This window comes from Perca flavescens, chromosome 20, assembly GCF_004354835.1.
Source record: "Perca flavescens isolate YP-PL-M2 chromosome 20, PFLA_1.0, whole genome shotgun sequence".
NCBI classification, from domain to species: domain Eukaryota; kingdom Metazoa; phylum Chordata; class Actinopteri; order Perciformes; family Percidae; genus Perca; species Perca flavescens.
In genome coordinates this window covers 19912917-19929821 of record NC_041350.1, presented here as the reverse complement: position 1 = coordinate 19929821, position 16905 = coordinate 19912917, and the positions used below count along the sequence as shown (strand labels likewise).

Genomic DNA, 16905 nt, shown 5'->3' with positions numbered 1-16905 from the left:
GGCTGACACACTGTGACACAGGCAGGATCTGGTACACAATGAAGGACAGGACATGGACACATTGTGACAGCCACACGTGGCACTGACCAACTGTATCCGTGTATGTGCATGCATTCTGCCACTTGTGATGCCGCGCTTGAGCTGTGGGGTGGCAATTCTGCCAATGCTGCCGTTTGGTGGCCCAGTGGATGACCTGGCACAGGTCATGTGGACATTTCTTCCCTTAGCATCAAAATAACAGTGGCACAACAACTCACTCTGAGTAATGAAGATGACTGGACCAGGTCATGACTGACAGCTGAGCTACTGGCAGGGTAAGGTAAGGATGGGGACAGAATAGAAACTGGTTTACAGTAAGTTTACCCTTCAGCCTGAAGGCTTTCTCGACCCTGGTTCAGAATTTGGATAAGCCATTAAACAGCGACTTTATTAGACTAATGTGTAGTTTCATCACTTAGGCAAAGGGCAAATTAACAAAGATATTACCTGGCACTTTTATTCAGCTAGACACATGTGTACACACAGCCACAACATGAGACAACATCACAAGCCATACTTTTTTTAATGACAGGATCACGCTGAAGAACTAATCCACAGAACTAATTACACCCATTATTTTGGCATTTCCAGTAGTGGTGACTCTCTTCAATTTTGCTAGCATTTCACAAAGTGATGCGTACTCTTTTATCATGTAGTCAATTAATTTTGGCCTGAAATGACACTCACACAAACTTATATGTTTTATGTAACTGAAAGAAGTGTGTGTGTGTGTGTGTGTGTGTGTGTGTGTGTGTGTGTGTGTGTGTGTGTGTGTGTGTGTGTGTGTGTGTGCACATGTGAGAGAATGGGTGTGTATATATGTGTGGGCAGACTAAGCAATAATGCTGCGTTTGTGTGTTTGGGGGACTTAGCGGATAAATTCAGAGCGGCGGGTGACTGGGAGCTAAGCCTGTGGGTAGCGCAGTTGGAATAAACTGGCATTAGCGCGAGTTGTTTGGATGAAATGTGCCTCGTTAAATCTGATCGGCATATTTGGAGTTACCCAGGAGCTGCTTTGGTGACAGTTGTGGAGCAGGGAACAATGCAGTTACTGCTATATTCAACACCCTAATTCTGGGAAAAGGAGCCGAGCTTCTACAAATACATTAAATGGTTCAGCTAAGTCTTTACCTGATTCAGCTCAGCTCGGCTCATAACCCTCTGCCTGACTCAAAGAAACTTAGTTTGGGGTTTAAAAATGTATAATCCACTACAGAAGTTAAAAAGAAGTGATGGATATACAAACATTGACTGCAAAGAGGAAATTTGTGTTGATCCAACACTGAACCTCAGAGCATTCATGGCAAATGAAGACATTAAATACTGGACAAACAAATATGTTATCAGACGCTCACTTAGGGTGTGTTGTAGAGCCAAAACATCGTGGCTTTAAAGACCTTGGGTCAATAATTAAAAATGTTCATTATGAAATCCAAATGCCAATAAAGGTTAGAAATCCTGAAGTAATTACAAGTTACCAATAAATCAATGTCTTTTCACTCCCCTTCACGCATGTGTACAAGTAAAAAATAAATAAAAAACCCACACACACACACACACACAGGCTAGTTCATCAAAGCAAGGGTGCTTTTTAGCTCTTTGGCAAGCTAATATGATCTGACAAACACAGCTGTTCAGAGAGTTTATTCTCAAGCCACTGCAAATCGATTAAATTAATGAGGCGTGCCTCTCTCTCTGGCTGGTACCAGCTGCCTGTTCAAGGGCTCACTAGCTGCCATTTAGCAGGGAAGTCAGGCAGCAATGGTGATGCTGATGCTATACTGCAACATAGGACCAAGATAGGTAGGCTGCATGTGTCTTTGTACTTTAACTGGGGCTTGTATGTTCTGGCAATCAGAAGAACCTCTGCTGACGAATTGCTGGAGGGTTTGTTTCTGTGCAACTCTTTGCCAGCAACAGCGCTTTGAGAAATTATGATGTGCTCTCTTAAAGGGGTGATAGAATGATTATATTGAGTATTTCACACTGTTCCTTATGGTCTCCTAATTGGATATGTAACATTGGTTGGGCTGAAAATGGCCTGGTTGATATTTTATTGGCCCTTATGCATCCCTGTGTTTTGGCCCTATTTGTAACAAGAGCTTTTCTTCCAAATATGGTATGCTCGTGAATATTTAGATGAGCTGCGCGCCGATTGGTTGAGCGAATTGCCATAGGCAGACATTAGAGATGCACGCTGATTGGTTGAGCAAATCCCCAATACACACACATTAGAGAAGCGACAGAATCTCATATTCCAGACACTGCAATGTTTCATTACCAAATTCACTTCTGACACTTTTTTATGTGAGAAATCAACTATATAAAGCTCAAATATGGGCCGTTTTACGAAAATTGATGTCTGTGTGTCGGACTTCAGCGGCGGGGCTGCTGCCTCGCCGCCCGGCCAGCCTTCCTTCACAGAGCCCGGCCTGCTGTCTGCTCCGTTACGGCTGGCAGCCCTGACAGAGCTCCAGTGCCTGTAACTCCCCTCTTCCTGCTAGCTAAATGGCCCGTTGTGATAGTGGGAGCGCGGTCAGCGAGCTTGTTACACCAGCAATCTCTTACCACATGTTACACACAATGTCACGCCACTTAGCTATACAACATATACCTAAATGTCTTATAAAGCTTACAACGGTGTCCGATTTCAAGTTAATGAATATTTGTGAAGTTTAGCTAGGTGTTTCGTTAGCTGCGACTGTCCCTTCAATCCTATTGATCTGTAGCTACAAATCACGGATAGTTAGCTTCATTTTTGGTCGTAATTCGAGTATATTTACAGTCACGCCAGTTATACAACATCTAACTAAATGTCTTATAAAGCTAACAACGGTGTCTGATTTCAAGTTAATGAATATTTGTGAACTGTAAGGGTTTCGTTAGCTGCGACAGTCCCTACAATCCTATGTGTACAAGATTGCGGCTAGTAAGCTAGCTTCATTTTTGGTCGTAATTCGAGTATATTTACAGTTTGAATTTCGTCACGCCAGTTATACAACATCTAACTAAATGTTTTATAAAGCTAACAACGGTGTCCGATTTCAAGTTAATGAATATTTGTGAGCTCTAAGGGTTTCGTTAGCAGCGACTGTCCCTTCAATCCTAGCTGTGTGTAGCTACAAATCACGGATAGTTAGCTTCATTTTCGGCGTAATTCCGAGTATATTTACAGTTTGAATTTCGTCAAGCCAGTTATACAACATCTAACTAAATGTCTTATAAAGCTAACAACGGTGTCCGATTTCACGTTAATGAATTTTTGTGAATTCCATGAGGAATTCTAAGAAGAGGCTAGCTATAGCTAGCCTCCTCTAGCTATAGCTCAATCCAGCCGCAGGCTCTATCAATGAGACTTGCGGACAAGAGGCGTGTATTTCACCGATCGTTTATATTATAATTACACACATTATAAGATTAACTGGAACCTGTGGTAAGAGATTGCTGGCGTAACAAGCTCTCTAACCGTGCTCTCACTCACACACACCTGGCATTAGGAAGAGGGGAACTGCAGGCCCTGGAGCTCTGTCAGAGGACCAGCGTTTAGTAGTCCATTTGCCAAAAAACGGTGACTTTGCGCGGGTATGGAGTGCTGTGGGCTGCCAGTCGTAACGGAGCTCAATTGAGCTCAGAGCAGGCCGGGGTGTGTGAAGGAAGGCAGGCTGGGCGGCGAGGCAGCAACACAGGCAGCACCGGCGCTGAACTCCCACACACAGTCGGACAAAATTTGCAATTAGCCATCCATTTTCGTAAAACGGCCCATATTTGAGCTTTACATAGTTGATTTCTCGCATAAAAAAAGTTTCAGAAGTGAATCTTGTAATGGAATTGCAGAGATCTGCGCGACCTAGATTCGGAAGACTACCTGATCTCAGGTCAGTTGTGTAGCCTATGTAAATGTTGGGGCGTGACCTTAATACACCCATGGGCTGACAAAAGTTCCTGTTTTTGGGAGGTTGACGTCAACTTCCAGCTTTGTTGGGATTTGCCCGTTTTCAGCGGCAGTTTCAAAATATGAGATTTTCATAGTAAAGGGGTGTCAATGGGACTTTGAGCTTCTATGTATGTCCTATTTACCCACCGAATTGTCGTTATTCAACTATGACAGGGTAAAATCGGTTTTGTATTCTATCACCCCTTTAAGGACATCAAGTACATACAGTAAGTACTTGTACATGATGTAGAATTTGGACCACCTCAAAGTACACATGCAGTACATTTACACATCAGGATATAGTACCCTTAAATAAAACAACACACTGCTCCTACAGCATTATAGTGTTAACAGTTCACTGAAATGTACTCTATCCAATCATGCATATCCTCCCACCACGTCCCTCCATCTGGGCACTTATTCATTTCGGATGTTTTGATTTACCTGAGATGCCCAAAGTGTTTCGTCAAGGATTCTCGAGTGTCTACTGCTGCTACGTTAGACAGAGCAAAGTCCTGCAACTCTGGAAAATGAGCAAAAGCTGCCCTCTGCAAGACAAAAAACACAGTGCAAAACACTGAAGACTGATGTCCAAATACACACAACCACTGTAAAAATATTTTACTCATTATTACATATACTGTATTGGCGTGACCAAGATAAACAACGCTTATTATTATTATTATTATGGAATAACATTATGAAAATAGAATTGGTACAGAATCTGGCATTACATATATATATATATATATATACACACACACAACACCAAGGATCCTTACATTTATTATCAAAACTATGAAAATCAGACTTGGAAGCTGGCAGTATCCTTTTTTTTTTTTTTTTTTTTTTATCTATGTTGCACTCTCCCAAAACATGAAGCCACATACCCCTGATGCACAATAATACCCAAAGAGATCAATGAAGAACATCATCAACATTCTCAGTGAAAAACAACAGCAGAACCAAAGCAGGCAGCTGAGATATGGCCCTACATGTCTATCTATTCCTCTTTATGTATGCTATTTACCTGCAAGGAGAGGATTTTATCATAGTGCAGAGTGGTCATCTCTTTCCCTGTCAGGGCATTTCCTGTCTGGTCATTGATCTCAAAACCTGTGTAGAACTTCAGCATATCCAGCAACTACAGAGATAAGACAACAATACAGGTTTCACATTGAATTGAGAGCAGAGGTGATTTGAACCTCAGTGCTTCCATACAATAATTTCTGGTGTAAACGTATGCATGTTGTTGTGTTGCTAGTGTGTTGTACCTGGCAGAATAGGTGTCCCTCCTTCTCTCTTTGGGTGAGGCTGGACAGGTGGCAGCTGACTACCAAGTGAGAGTCATCTAACACTGTATTGAACCAACGCCTGGTGGGCAGCAGGGCCTAGACACACAGGACACCATGTTAACAGCTTTAGACCACATGCTTACACAGTTATGGCTAAAATACCCTTTCAAGTTCACACAACAACTATATGTAACTGGAATGCATTTGGTAACATAAACATGTAGGAGGAAATTCTATTTCAGCAGACAGGACTAAAATAACTAAGAAAGACGAGCCAAATTAGCAGGAAAATGGTCTGACAGCCCTCCATCACAAAAAAAAGAATCAGTTATTGTATGAACAGATCTCTCAGAAGATTAAATAATCAATTGGCTCAAGAACGACCACATTTCCCAGCATCTGGACCGTGACTATCTATACATCTGATTGATCCATGATCTTTTCTTGTCTTGAGGTTGTTTTGAAACATATGATATAGAGGCAAATGATAAGGCTGTGAGATGTGAAGAAGACTTCTTTTGCAATCAATTATTTGATTGCTGTAGCACACAAACATGACATGAAGGCAAGTGCAGAACAATCGGAGTCAAAATAAAATAACAGAGCTGCTTTGTTAAGAATATAACAAAGAAATTCTGATGAACTGACTGTCAAAGAGAGTGAATGATTGGTGCACACAAAACAAGAAAGGGGTTCAATCTATCACATTATAAAAGGCAGAAAAAGAACTGTCCAGAAAAAAATAGAATATGAAATGAAATACTGAAACACAAAACAAATATCTATTATTTTATTCATTGAAAACTGCTCTTCAAAGGCAGCAGGTGCAGCAAGTGATACCTAAACACGAGGGAGCAGATACCTTTATATCCATTCAGCCATCTTTGATCTCAACACAGTCCTGACAGCCGGCATACAAGAGACATGAAAACAGGATCTTTTTCCCTGCATTAATTTTCAGGTCGTCATCAAAGAGGGTAAGTATGGATTTCAGGCAACTGAGGCTTTGTAAAAGGATAGCGCTGAAGGACAAGAGATGTCTCTGGAGACAGTTAGCTGGCCGGCCACTAGCCGCTGCCAGGAACAGCAAGGCCTGCCTGTCAGCAGGACAGCCAGACGAAATCTATTGAGCTCCCTCGCTAGAAACAGGAGATCTGCACAGGCAGCAGCAGCCACAATCTTATGTGACATAGTGTTTTCACTCCAGAGAGCCAACCTCATTGGCAAGATGCGACCCTGAAACACTATGTCAAATTCTATCTTCCTTTGTTTCTTTTAAATGAACAAATATGATGAATGTTCGTAACGCCCTGACAATGCCAAGTCTTACTGCATAACTGAGTTGACTGAAAATGCACCATGAGTACCAATACAAATTATACTCCACTGCATGACAACTACAGCAACAAAAACTATTGCTCTCTGTGGTATATAGTAGCTATCTTACAACTAAAACCCTTTTTAAGATCACTGCAGTGCGGCGGGTTAAACCAATGATGCCGATGTAAATGGGAAAGAGGATACCATTCCTACATTAGAGTAGAGCTACACATCAGCCAATCTCAACAAATATGAAATAAATAGACAGGACAAGAGTAAAAGTACTCTTTGATTTTCATCTAGATTATTATTTTTTTTTTCAAAACAAATACATACATTTGCAGATTAAAACAAATACCGTAAGACTGATAGCAGAAAGAATCAATTTTTTTTTTTAAACAACTACAATATGCCCTCTGCCAGAGTGTATTTCACCTATAAGACATTTGTCTCAAATTTGATGGCAACAGCACACAGCAGATAAATTAAGAATTTTAGGTGAGGTATTTGAAAATCGTTGTTAATTAAAAAAAAAAAAAATGGATAATACAAAGCACATGTGTATCAACTGCTCCTTTACACATTGGGATTATTCCAAAAAGGAATTGTGTCTCAGGTCACAACCCTTATGTCTAGCAGACTCTGCACATTACTCCAAACACCTTATACCAGATGTTAAAGCCATCAGGCTGAAAATAACCTGTCATACTCCAATCAAAGACTACTGTTTCAAATACTGCATAGCTTTGCAGACAGCCCTGTCAGAGACGCATTGACCTGAGTTAGCTATAAATATGAAGGACAAAAGGCAAATGAGCTCAGCAGAGACGGATGTCTCCACCGCTTCCTTCATCAGAATACCATGATTAAGCAAATACACTGCATCATTTTGCACTGTACATTTTAAATAAAGCAATCAAATCTAGGGAGAGAAAAAGTACAAATGACAAAGGATTGTAAAAACATACTGAATAAGGCTTTGGAATGGGCCTTACCTCCAAATCAATCATGAGTTCAATGAATCTCTCGCAGTAATGTACTTTGTCCATGGATACAGGCCCTATTGAAAGGGGAGCAGGAAATCATGGAGGTTAGCACTTCACTTCATATCAGGGAATGCATGTTGTCAATGATAAATGCAATCTGACAGACAAGCAGACATGACTATTTGAACATACAAGGCCAAAAAAAGATTGGGAACGATGAGATGTAGCAGTGGAAAGGAGGTTGTGTAGTTATCACTGAGGATATGAGGAGAGCAAATGCATGTGGACAACACCAAGGTGCCATGCTGAGTGTGTGAGCCTCACTATGATATACCGCATTGCCAGCACAGCGGCACGCTGGGGCATCAGCCCTCATTAAGCATGTTATAGAGTGTGTGTGTGTGGGTGTGTGTGTGTGTGTGTACTTAAAGTTGAGGCATGCAGCAAGCATTAGAGTGATGTGGATCCTGCTGGGCTTCAGATTGTAATCTACTCTGTCAGGTTTGAATTCTACCTAAACACACGAATAGACCACGTTCTGTTTTTAGCATTCAGGTGGGGGGGGCCTCTGCGTCGGCCTGCATTACAACATAGTAGTTAATGCCGTTGGCTGTAAGGCAGCTGGAGCACATGCTCCTTCGGCGGCTGCACAACTCAGAAAGAAAAAAGGGATAAGTGCAACTAAAATAGTGACGAAAAAGGGCAATATTGTGTTTCATACTGGAAATACGGCCCGGGACTGAAGAGATGTGCTCTCTGACTGTGCAAGCTTTAGAAAATCCTAAGTACATTAATCATGCTGGGAAAGGTAGAAAGAGCACATGCAAAGACCTGCTTTTGGACCAAAGGGAGAGTCACCCAGTATCATTAATTTTACTCAATATTTGGAGGTAGAAATCCACACCAGGGAACACATTTTTTTATATTAAAATAAAACCAGGATCGAATGGTCATTCCTCGTGCCGAAGGAATTAAGTAGTTGTACGCAATAATACTATGAAATCCCAAGGGATTACATTTTCTTTCTTGTTTACCTGTTGGCGGAATTGACATGAGAACTCCAAGGAACTTTTTAATGAGAGCTGAGAGGAAGGTCCTCTCTTTTTTTGCCCTTAGGAAGACACAAAGAGAGCAGATCAGAAACAAGGCTTAGACACTGATAGGATAAAAAACACAATTTCCTAGTGTGTATAGATCTGAAAACGCAAGTTAAGAAAATAATATTACTGTTCAGCTGGGTCAGCATCCATCTTATCACACTTCTTCTTGATTAGATTCCAGAACTTCTGCAGCTTTGGAACTTTCTTAAGCTCTTGTTGGAGTCTGGACTGTAAACATGACAGAAACAAATCAGTAAACAGTATTCGTGTGATAGCAGAAAAAAAATAATTAGAGTCATAGGTTGACATCTTACTGGTAGGAGGCACATCCACATAGGCAGAGAGATAAGCTGCTGCACCTGCTCTCTGATCAAATCTACCTCCTGGGAAAGAGGCGCACAGATAGAGATAGAGAGAGAGAGAGAAAGTTATCAAAATGCACTGTGTATGACATTTTTATTACACTTCAGCCCATAATAAATGTCTGCAACTAAAATATTTAGAGGGTTTTATAGGATACAATCAAAGTGCAGCAGGCTATCACATCAGATTTTAAAGTGAGAAATCTCTTCGCTTCCCTGTGGTTTAATGCGGCTGCCGAGGATACAGATGGGTGGGAGCTGACCCAAGTTGTATTGCCTAGTCTACTACTGCCCCCTAGTGGACATTACAAACAAGTGCCTTAATATCCACATTTATCTTGACCAACAAGGTATTTTGGCATTGCTTACATTAATGAGTGGGAGGATGTTTTTAACCTGTTTGAAACAACACCCTGATTATTCAAATCCCCATGCAAAGTCATTCAGATCATAATTAGAGTAACAACAGAATGGTGTAGAGATGAACACTTTTCTGCCATCTTTCAGTATATTTGACAAACCGTGGTTATCCGTCCCTAGATACAGATGTTGTACACAGCATCTTAATTATCTTGTTATCCAGACATGCAGTAATTAACACTCCAGCCAAGACTAGTAACGAGAGGGCTTACCAAGGCCGGCTGTTTATTTAAAAATAAATCTGTGTAACCCAAGTTTATTAGACAAACCATCTTACTAGGGCTGGGCAATATATCGATATTATATCGATATCAATGAGGCTAGATATCGTCTATAATTTTGTATATCCTAACATCGTGATATGACAAGTGTTGTCTTTTCCTGTAATTTTCGCATTACATTAAAGTGATGTCTTTTTCTGAACTTACCAGATTTACTAGCGGTTTTATTATTTGCTTTTACCCACTTTGTTATTGTATCAACATTTTTGGTGATTATTTATCAAAACTCTCAGTGTGTTAATATTTTGTGAAAGCACCAATAGTCAACCCTACAATATCGATGTTGACGTATTTAGTGAAAAATATCGTGATTAATATATTAGCCGAATACTCACAGTAATCTATGTATTTACATGAAAACAAACCTCCATACTGATCCTACAAGCAGCAGCATATTAATCAAAGTTACATACTCCTCCACCGAGTCAAGGCATTGAACATCCGTTTAGTGGTACACACCAGACTGTTGAAACAGTGGTCCAGGAAGACCAGCAGCACAGTTTGTTCCTTCAGAGTGAGGCAAGCCTCCTCGTCTGCCAATGCAGCTTCCATCACACATTTGAAGAAGAATGGGAAATGGCTGGGCTCCCTCTTGAACACCTGATACACACAATTCAAAAAACAAAACAACAATCTAGATAGCCATCCATTTAAATGGTAACTGTAGAGATGGCGAAGGTACAGGCTTAAAGTCACTCGTATAAGTATGGTCTATTCAGAAGCTGGGGTCACCATGCAATGACACATCTTATGATGAGATACAGCTTTTCTTACCTCCCAGGCTGGGACATTTTCTCTGAACTTCTCGTTGACAATGCAACAAATGGACATGAGGTAAGCGTTGCTGGACACCTTGGGAGTGTAGTTCACCCATAGGTAGTTCTCAAGATACTGGCTGAAAAATGAGAAAATAATGTATGAATATCGTATCCACCAAGTTGTTTTAACACTTTTTATTAATTAGCTGCTTCATAAAAAGAGGAGGAACTGAAGTATCCCACCTGAACTCAAGCAGCATAATTTTTCTGATGGCAAATCTGAAAGCGTAAGGGAAAGAAGACAACAGAAAGATAAATAAGTGTAACATGTGTTAATTGGATTAAACATAGCATTTTAAGGCAGATGTGCTATATATTTACTTACTTGGACTTGAGAATCTCTTTTTCATAAACATCTTCCATCACCTAAACAAACAACAAATAATGTTAAAATTCTTAGGGGTTAAGACAAACACGGAGCACACCTCAATGCAAAAAACACAAAATGTGTGATTAGTTCATTGACTGGTGACTGGCCATTTTATTGTATACAACTAAAGCACACAACTAACATTTTGATAAATAAAGTATATAGAACATGTGTTTGCAACTTACGTTGTGAATGTAGTTGAGCTACAAAAATACATCTCTAAGATGCAGCAATGAATATAACTCACCTTAGGGTCAAATGGTAGTTTATTCTTTGCATGAGGAGCCCAATATTTATTAGCCAACTGAAACCAGAAATAAGAAAAACATCAATAGTAGTAAAAATGACAGGACAAACATACAGAAATTCATAAACCAACACAAAGGTTGGTACAAATGATGCATTACAGGGTGGTGTATTTGTGGAAAAGTCAGAGGTTCAACTAGATATATTTTTTTTGTGGTTTAGATATACAGTATATTATTCAGATTTAAAAGTGAACTATCTAGAAGGGAAATGTCTCCAACTTAGATTGACTCTCTACTAAACTGAACATTAAGTGATCCACAGCACAGACTCAAATCCTTTCACAGATATACTGCTCCCATTTGCCCGTTATCTCCCTCTCACATTAGTACTTTTTGTATGTAGTAGGATCTTCTATGCAAGCTTAATTCAGGTTCATCTAACAGACATAGATAAATTACAGGTAAAACAAAACAAAAATGACTGCAGCATAAAAACAAGAAGAAAAACTTTATACAACACACAGTGCTGGACCAGCACACAAGTGTAGTATACATGCCCAACGATTACCTGCGTGACATATTCTGCATTAATCTGAGACACAGAAGGCGCAGCAGCCTTTTTAGCGGGGGTTTGTTTCTCCATGGTGGCCATCTGAAGCGGCTAAAATGACTGCCAGAAAAAGAGGGAAATACGACATTGTAGGAAAGTAATCGTAGCTACTCATTGATACAAACAGGCTTTGAACTTAGCTATTTGAAATGAACTACGATTTGAAAATATGGGGTGACAAGATGGCAAGAATAGCGCTGAGAAAGTTAGCTAGCTAGGTTAAAAACTTAACGTAAGGTCAATTTAACTGCTAAAGGGTTGTGCAATTCCAAACATTTGCTACAATAACTATAATGCCTCCCGAAACTTTAATATACATCATATTAGTGATATACGTTCCTATAACGTATTATTATTAACATGGCATCGTAAATCACTAACATTAATAACGTTAAACGTTAGCTGTTTCACAATATCAGGTGGTGAGCTAAGCTAACGTTAATTAGCGCTAAGAGGCTGCCACCTTTTCATAACGTTACTGTTAGCGCCATGGCGTACACAAATATATGACAATAATAAATTAAGCTCACAAACCTTTGTTTATTTTAGCATCAGTACAACTGCCGTTGGACGGTTGGTTGCGCATGTGATGTACACAACTAAAAACGCGCAGTGTGCGACTCACTTCCTGAATGGGTACGTCCCTAAAATCGTCCCTAGGTACAAAAGCAAATCTTCCGTTCCTAATGTGTACTTTCTTAAAAACAACTAGTCTTAACTGAAGTACAAAAAGGCTATCATAAAATATTAAATTATATAATAATAATAATAATAATAATAATAATATTATAATAGAATTCTAATATTTAATTAAATTCAACAAGAGGGACTACAAAATACCACATGAAAGACGTTTAATTCATGAAATACAAAACTGTAAAAATATTCAGTCCATTATAAGTCCATATTATTATACATATATTACATACATACAGTATACACAAACATCACACTAACGACAAATCATGATATTTATAAATACAATTTTACACTGCAAAAAAGTAACATGTTGATAATCAATGAGTCAGCCGGTGTGTTGTGACATGTGCTGACTGTGTGAATGTTTTGCCACAAATGTCACACCTAAACGGCCTTTGACCTGTGTGAATGAGATAATGCCTTTTAAGTTTAGAGGGAGACACAAAATGTTTGAAGCAAATGTCACAACAATACTTCTGGGCTGACTCTGTCATTTTAGGTTGAACATTGGTTGAACAAAGATGTTGCTTAAGATTGTTTTTGCTCATAAAACTCACAGAGCACTTCTCACATTCAAACACAGATAGTGGTTCACACCAGTAATTATCTGGCTGCATTTGATTCTCAACTTCAGCACTGAGCAGCTTGTTGCTATCTGAAATAGCCATAACTCCTTTAGGCTTACATGGTACTTCAACATTACGTGTAGAAGTACCATCATGCTGGTGTGACAAAGGTGGGGCTGCCATGTTTTGATTTTGGACAAGCTTATTTATTTCAAAGGTAAGTTGAGAGGGAAAGGAATAACTATAATGGTCTGTAGCCAGATCATAATGGTCTCTCTGTCTTTTCTCTGATTCATTTTTCTCCTCTTGTAAGCCCACTTCTGGCACTGCCAACCATTCAGTGTTTATTGCATCTGACCAATAAGATAAATCTCCATCAGTAAATGAGTGATGACCAACACTGGCATGTGACTCCGGCTGCTCTTTTGTTGCATCTACATTCAAATCTGTACAATCAGAAAGGTTTTCAATGCATTTATCCTGGAGATTGTTGATAATTTTAATTTCTCCTTGAATATAATGTGAACCCTGTCTGCATCTGTGCTCATGAACGTTTAGATGTCTACAATGTGTGAAGGTTTTGCTGCACATAGTGCATTTGTATGGCCTTACCCCAGAGTGAGTAACCAAGTGCCTTGATATTGGAGATGTGTCAAGTTTCCCTTTTTTACCAATTACATTACTATTTTTTTTAGAGTTTGTCTTAAAGAGACTGTTAACTTTTGTGATGGATATTTCCCGCCTGGTGCAGAGCAACACTCTCACTCCATTATCTTCAGCGCCATCAGAATCTGAAAGTGTAGTTTCTGTGTTCACAGATCTATTCTGTTGTGGGATATGGACACTGATCCTTGGGTAAAGCTGCTGTTGTCTATTTGCTTTCAGTTTTCTGATGTTCCCCTGTAGATTGACTGGCCCGGGTGCTTTCCTCTCACAGTGAGACCTTTCGTGAGTTTTCAGATGTGGAGCTTGCCTGAATGCTTTCCCACACAAAACACACTGAAATGGTTTCAAGCCTGTGTGTACCATCTCATGCCTTTGTAATTTAGAGGCACTTGGAAAACGCTTTAAACATTGGAAGCACTTGTGTTGCACGTTGCCTGGATGACGCATTGATTTAGCAGTCGGTGTCCTTTTCACAGTCACTTTAGAAACCTTTTGCACAACCTCATTTTTCTTTGAGATACATGGTAACAACTTGTTATCGGATTCCCTGTTGTTATTCTGAATCGTTATTATAGAAGGACTCTGATCCAGGTGTTTTACAGACACTACATTACTGCCAGTGTGTGTCTCAAAATCATTCTTATGTAGTAACATTTCCTGTACTGGGACGTCTGCTGCAGTCCTTGTGTTAAACCCACCTATGCGAGAAGGCGGCCGATTGGTATACAATGATCGTTGCTTGTGATATCTAGACCACAGGTGAGTGCGACAATGGACCCTCAGGTGTGTTTTCTGACGGAATCTCTTCCCACACATCTCGCAGCCAAAGGGCCTTTGTCCAGTATGACTCATCATGTGCCTTTGAAGTTTTGATACCGATGGAAAACATTTTAAACATGCACGACACTGATTTAATGAGTAAATTCTCTGCTGCTCATTGGTGGCGTGGTAGGTGTCCCTCTGCTGTTCTGCTGATGTAATTAACACAGAATCCTGGGGAAGAGAGTCATTGTAGTCACTGCAATTTCCACTCCATGTTTCTGGTTTAACAACGATGTTCAAGTCAACAGGATCTGCATGCCTGGGTTCAGGAAAATGTTGTATTGCTTCAGAATCAGACATTTCAACATCATTGCTGTTTTGCTCCGTGGTAGAACTTCCCAATTCTTTTTGGTTCCTATGAACTTTATGATGACGTATTAAATTAACTTCCAACTTAAACGACCTGCTGCAGATCATGCATTGGAATGGTTTCAAGTCTTTGTGTGTTAATTGTTGCTGCTCTTGTTTATCTGACTTGTGACAAAATTTACTCCAACACTGACTGCCTCTATTTAAAGATTGCTCTGGTTTTACAAATGCATCTGACTTGGTTTCGGTTTTGTTCAGGTCCTGCACAGCATTTACACTTATTTTACACTGTTGCTCCAGTTCCACTGAGGAACCGACAGGAGTGTGATGGCTGGTGGGTTGAAGTGGAAGTGACGACTGAGGCTGCAGACCTGTGGTTTGTCTGCTATTACCAAACCTCTCTTTTTTCCTTTCAGTGCCGACAGACAGTGAACATTTATTTGCTGTGCTTAAATGGGATTTCAAGTGTACCTTCTGTCTGAAGGCTTTCAAGCAGATCATACATGAGTAAGGTTTCTGCCCCGTATGAATAAGGAAATGCCGTTGTAATTTGGATGGTGTGCAGAAGGTTTTGAGACATTTAGGACACTGGTGATTCAAAGTCATTTTGCTTCTGCTGGAACTCAATTCTTGTGACTGCAGGTCCTCTTTGGAATAAGCCTGTTTAGATAAAGCCTGGCCTGACTCTCTGCCCCCCTCACATTGTTCTAGTTTGTTATGAGCTGGCGAATGAATCCAAAGCTGAAGAGATGAAGAAAATGACTTCAAGCAGACTTTGCAGGTGTATCCATTGTGGGCATTGAATGCAGCTGTGTCTACATTTGCAGAATCAACTTGCTTCTGAGGTGCTGGATCCATAAAATGTAAGATACTGCTCCGAATCACTGAGGCATCATTTACATGTGGCATATATTGATTTCCAGTCTCAGAGGTAAGAAGAGTCACAATTTCGCTTTTCCACTCTGGCTGGGAGGCCACAGAAGTCGACACAATCAAAGGTATTAAAGTGTAATTACCATTGCCATGTGTGTTAATCCCTGCAGCTGGTTTATCACATTTTGCTTGTTGGTTATGAGTTACAATGTCATCCCGTAGACGATGTGTTGGAAGTCTTGAATTATGGACTTTCTGCAAGTGCTTTTTTAAAAGATCAGACTGCTTGAAGGCTTTTCCACAGATTGTGCAGATGAAGGCCTTCTGGCCAGTATGGATAACATAATGTTTTTGAAGTTTATGTGGCGAAGGGAAAGATTTTGGACAAACAGGTCACTGATGCATATTTAAATCACCACCTTAGTAATTTTTTTCCCCGAGTAGCGATCCTCTCGTTAGACCTAGAGCAAAGCATATGGAATTAAAACGTAACGCAAGCATAGGAAACAAATGATTACATATTTATATCTATGATATATATATATATATATATATATATATATATATATATATAAAAATATAAAAAAATGCGACTAACCTCGCTAACATTCAAATTATGTCTTATTATGTTTGTCTTCGAAAACCGAAAAATGTGACCAGAATTACGTTTAATATGTATAATGTCTAAAATATAGTGCTGTAATAAACCGTGCATTTTAATTTCCATAACGTTACATATAACGTTAACTAACATTAGCAGGAATTTGACAAAGGAGTTAACAATATACACTAGCCAAAATTTGCAGCAAACGTCGGAACTGGCTAACAACCCTGTGCTCTGAGGGAGTATAAGTCAAAAGTACTTACTATATAGCTACGTCTGAAGTCCTATTACAACTAATGTATTCATTATGATCTGACAATATGCCTTGTTAGCTTTCTTGCTAACGATGCTAACAACTTACCCTGGCAACAAGCATGTACGTCCATCAAAATGTACGGTGGGAAACAAAGGTATAAGGTTCCTATCCATGGCAGACCTGCAGATGCTGGTGCTCGCATGTCATGGATGTTATTTTCGCGATACTTAATCTTTTACATTGACGAGACGGAGGCTATGCGAAATTCCTACAGACCTATATAGTGTAAACAGTTATGCCTAGACTCATAAGACATACAATGTATAG

General features: G+C 39.8%; 2 protein-coding genes across 3 annotated transcripts in view; both read right to left on the bottom strand.

Moving 5' to 3' along the window:
• The window catches only part of aqr (aquarius intron-binding spliceosomal factor), a 57622-nt gene extending 45171 nt beyond the window's left edge, over positions 1-12451 (bottom strand). Inside the window, exons 1-14 of the mRNA XM_028565700.1 lie at positions 12318-12451; positions 11742-11843; positions 11173-11229; positions 10881-10921; positions 10739-10774; positions 10512-10632; positions 10197-10337; positions 8989-9057; positions 8802-8902; positions 8609-8685; positions 7584-7648; positions 5248-5364; positions 5004-5117; positions 4418-4521 (exon numbers count right to left, since the gene is read on the bottom strand). Coding sequence (XP_028421501.1) covers positions 4418-4521; positions 5004-5117; positions 5248-5364; positions 7584-7648; positions 8609-8685; positions 8802-8902; positions 8989-9057; positions 10197-10337; positions 10512-10632; positions 10739-10774; positions 10881-10921; positions 11173-11229; positions 11742-11825 — 1127 coding nt within the window. The 5' untranslated portion in view covers positions 11826-11843; positions 12318-12451. The remainder of the gene's footprint in view (positions 1-4417; positions 4522-5003; positions 5118-5247; positions 5365-7583; positions 7649-8608; positions 8686-8801; positions 8903-8988; positions 9058-10196; positions 10338-10511; positions 10633-10738; positions 10775-10880; positions 10922-11172; positions 11230-11741; positions 11844-12317) is intronic.
• A 227-nt stretch (positions 12452-12678) lies between these two features.
• On the bottom strand, positions 12679-16764 carry LOC114546951 (zinc finger protein 770). 2 transcript variants are annotated; one of them, XM_028566136.1, is made up of 2 exons: positions 16684-16764; positions 12679-16179 (listed from the first exon to the last, which is right to left on the bottom strand). In XM_028566136.1, exon 2 carries the CDS (start codon positions 15752-15754, stop codon positions 12800-12802), a length of 2955 nt encoding a protein of 984 aa, XP_028421937.1. In that variant the 5' UTR covers positions 15755-16179; positions 16684-16764; the 3' UTR covers positions 12679-12799. The 2 variants fall into 2 exon arrangements, with proteins under 2 accessions (XP_028421937.1, XP_028421936.1); XM_028566135.1 differs by having other exon boundaries at positions 16586-16695.
• Between the last annotated feature and the right edge of the window lie 141 nt (positions 16765-16905).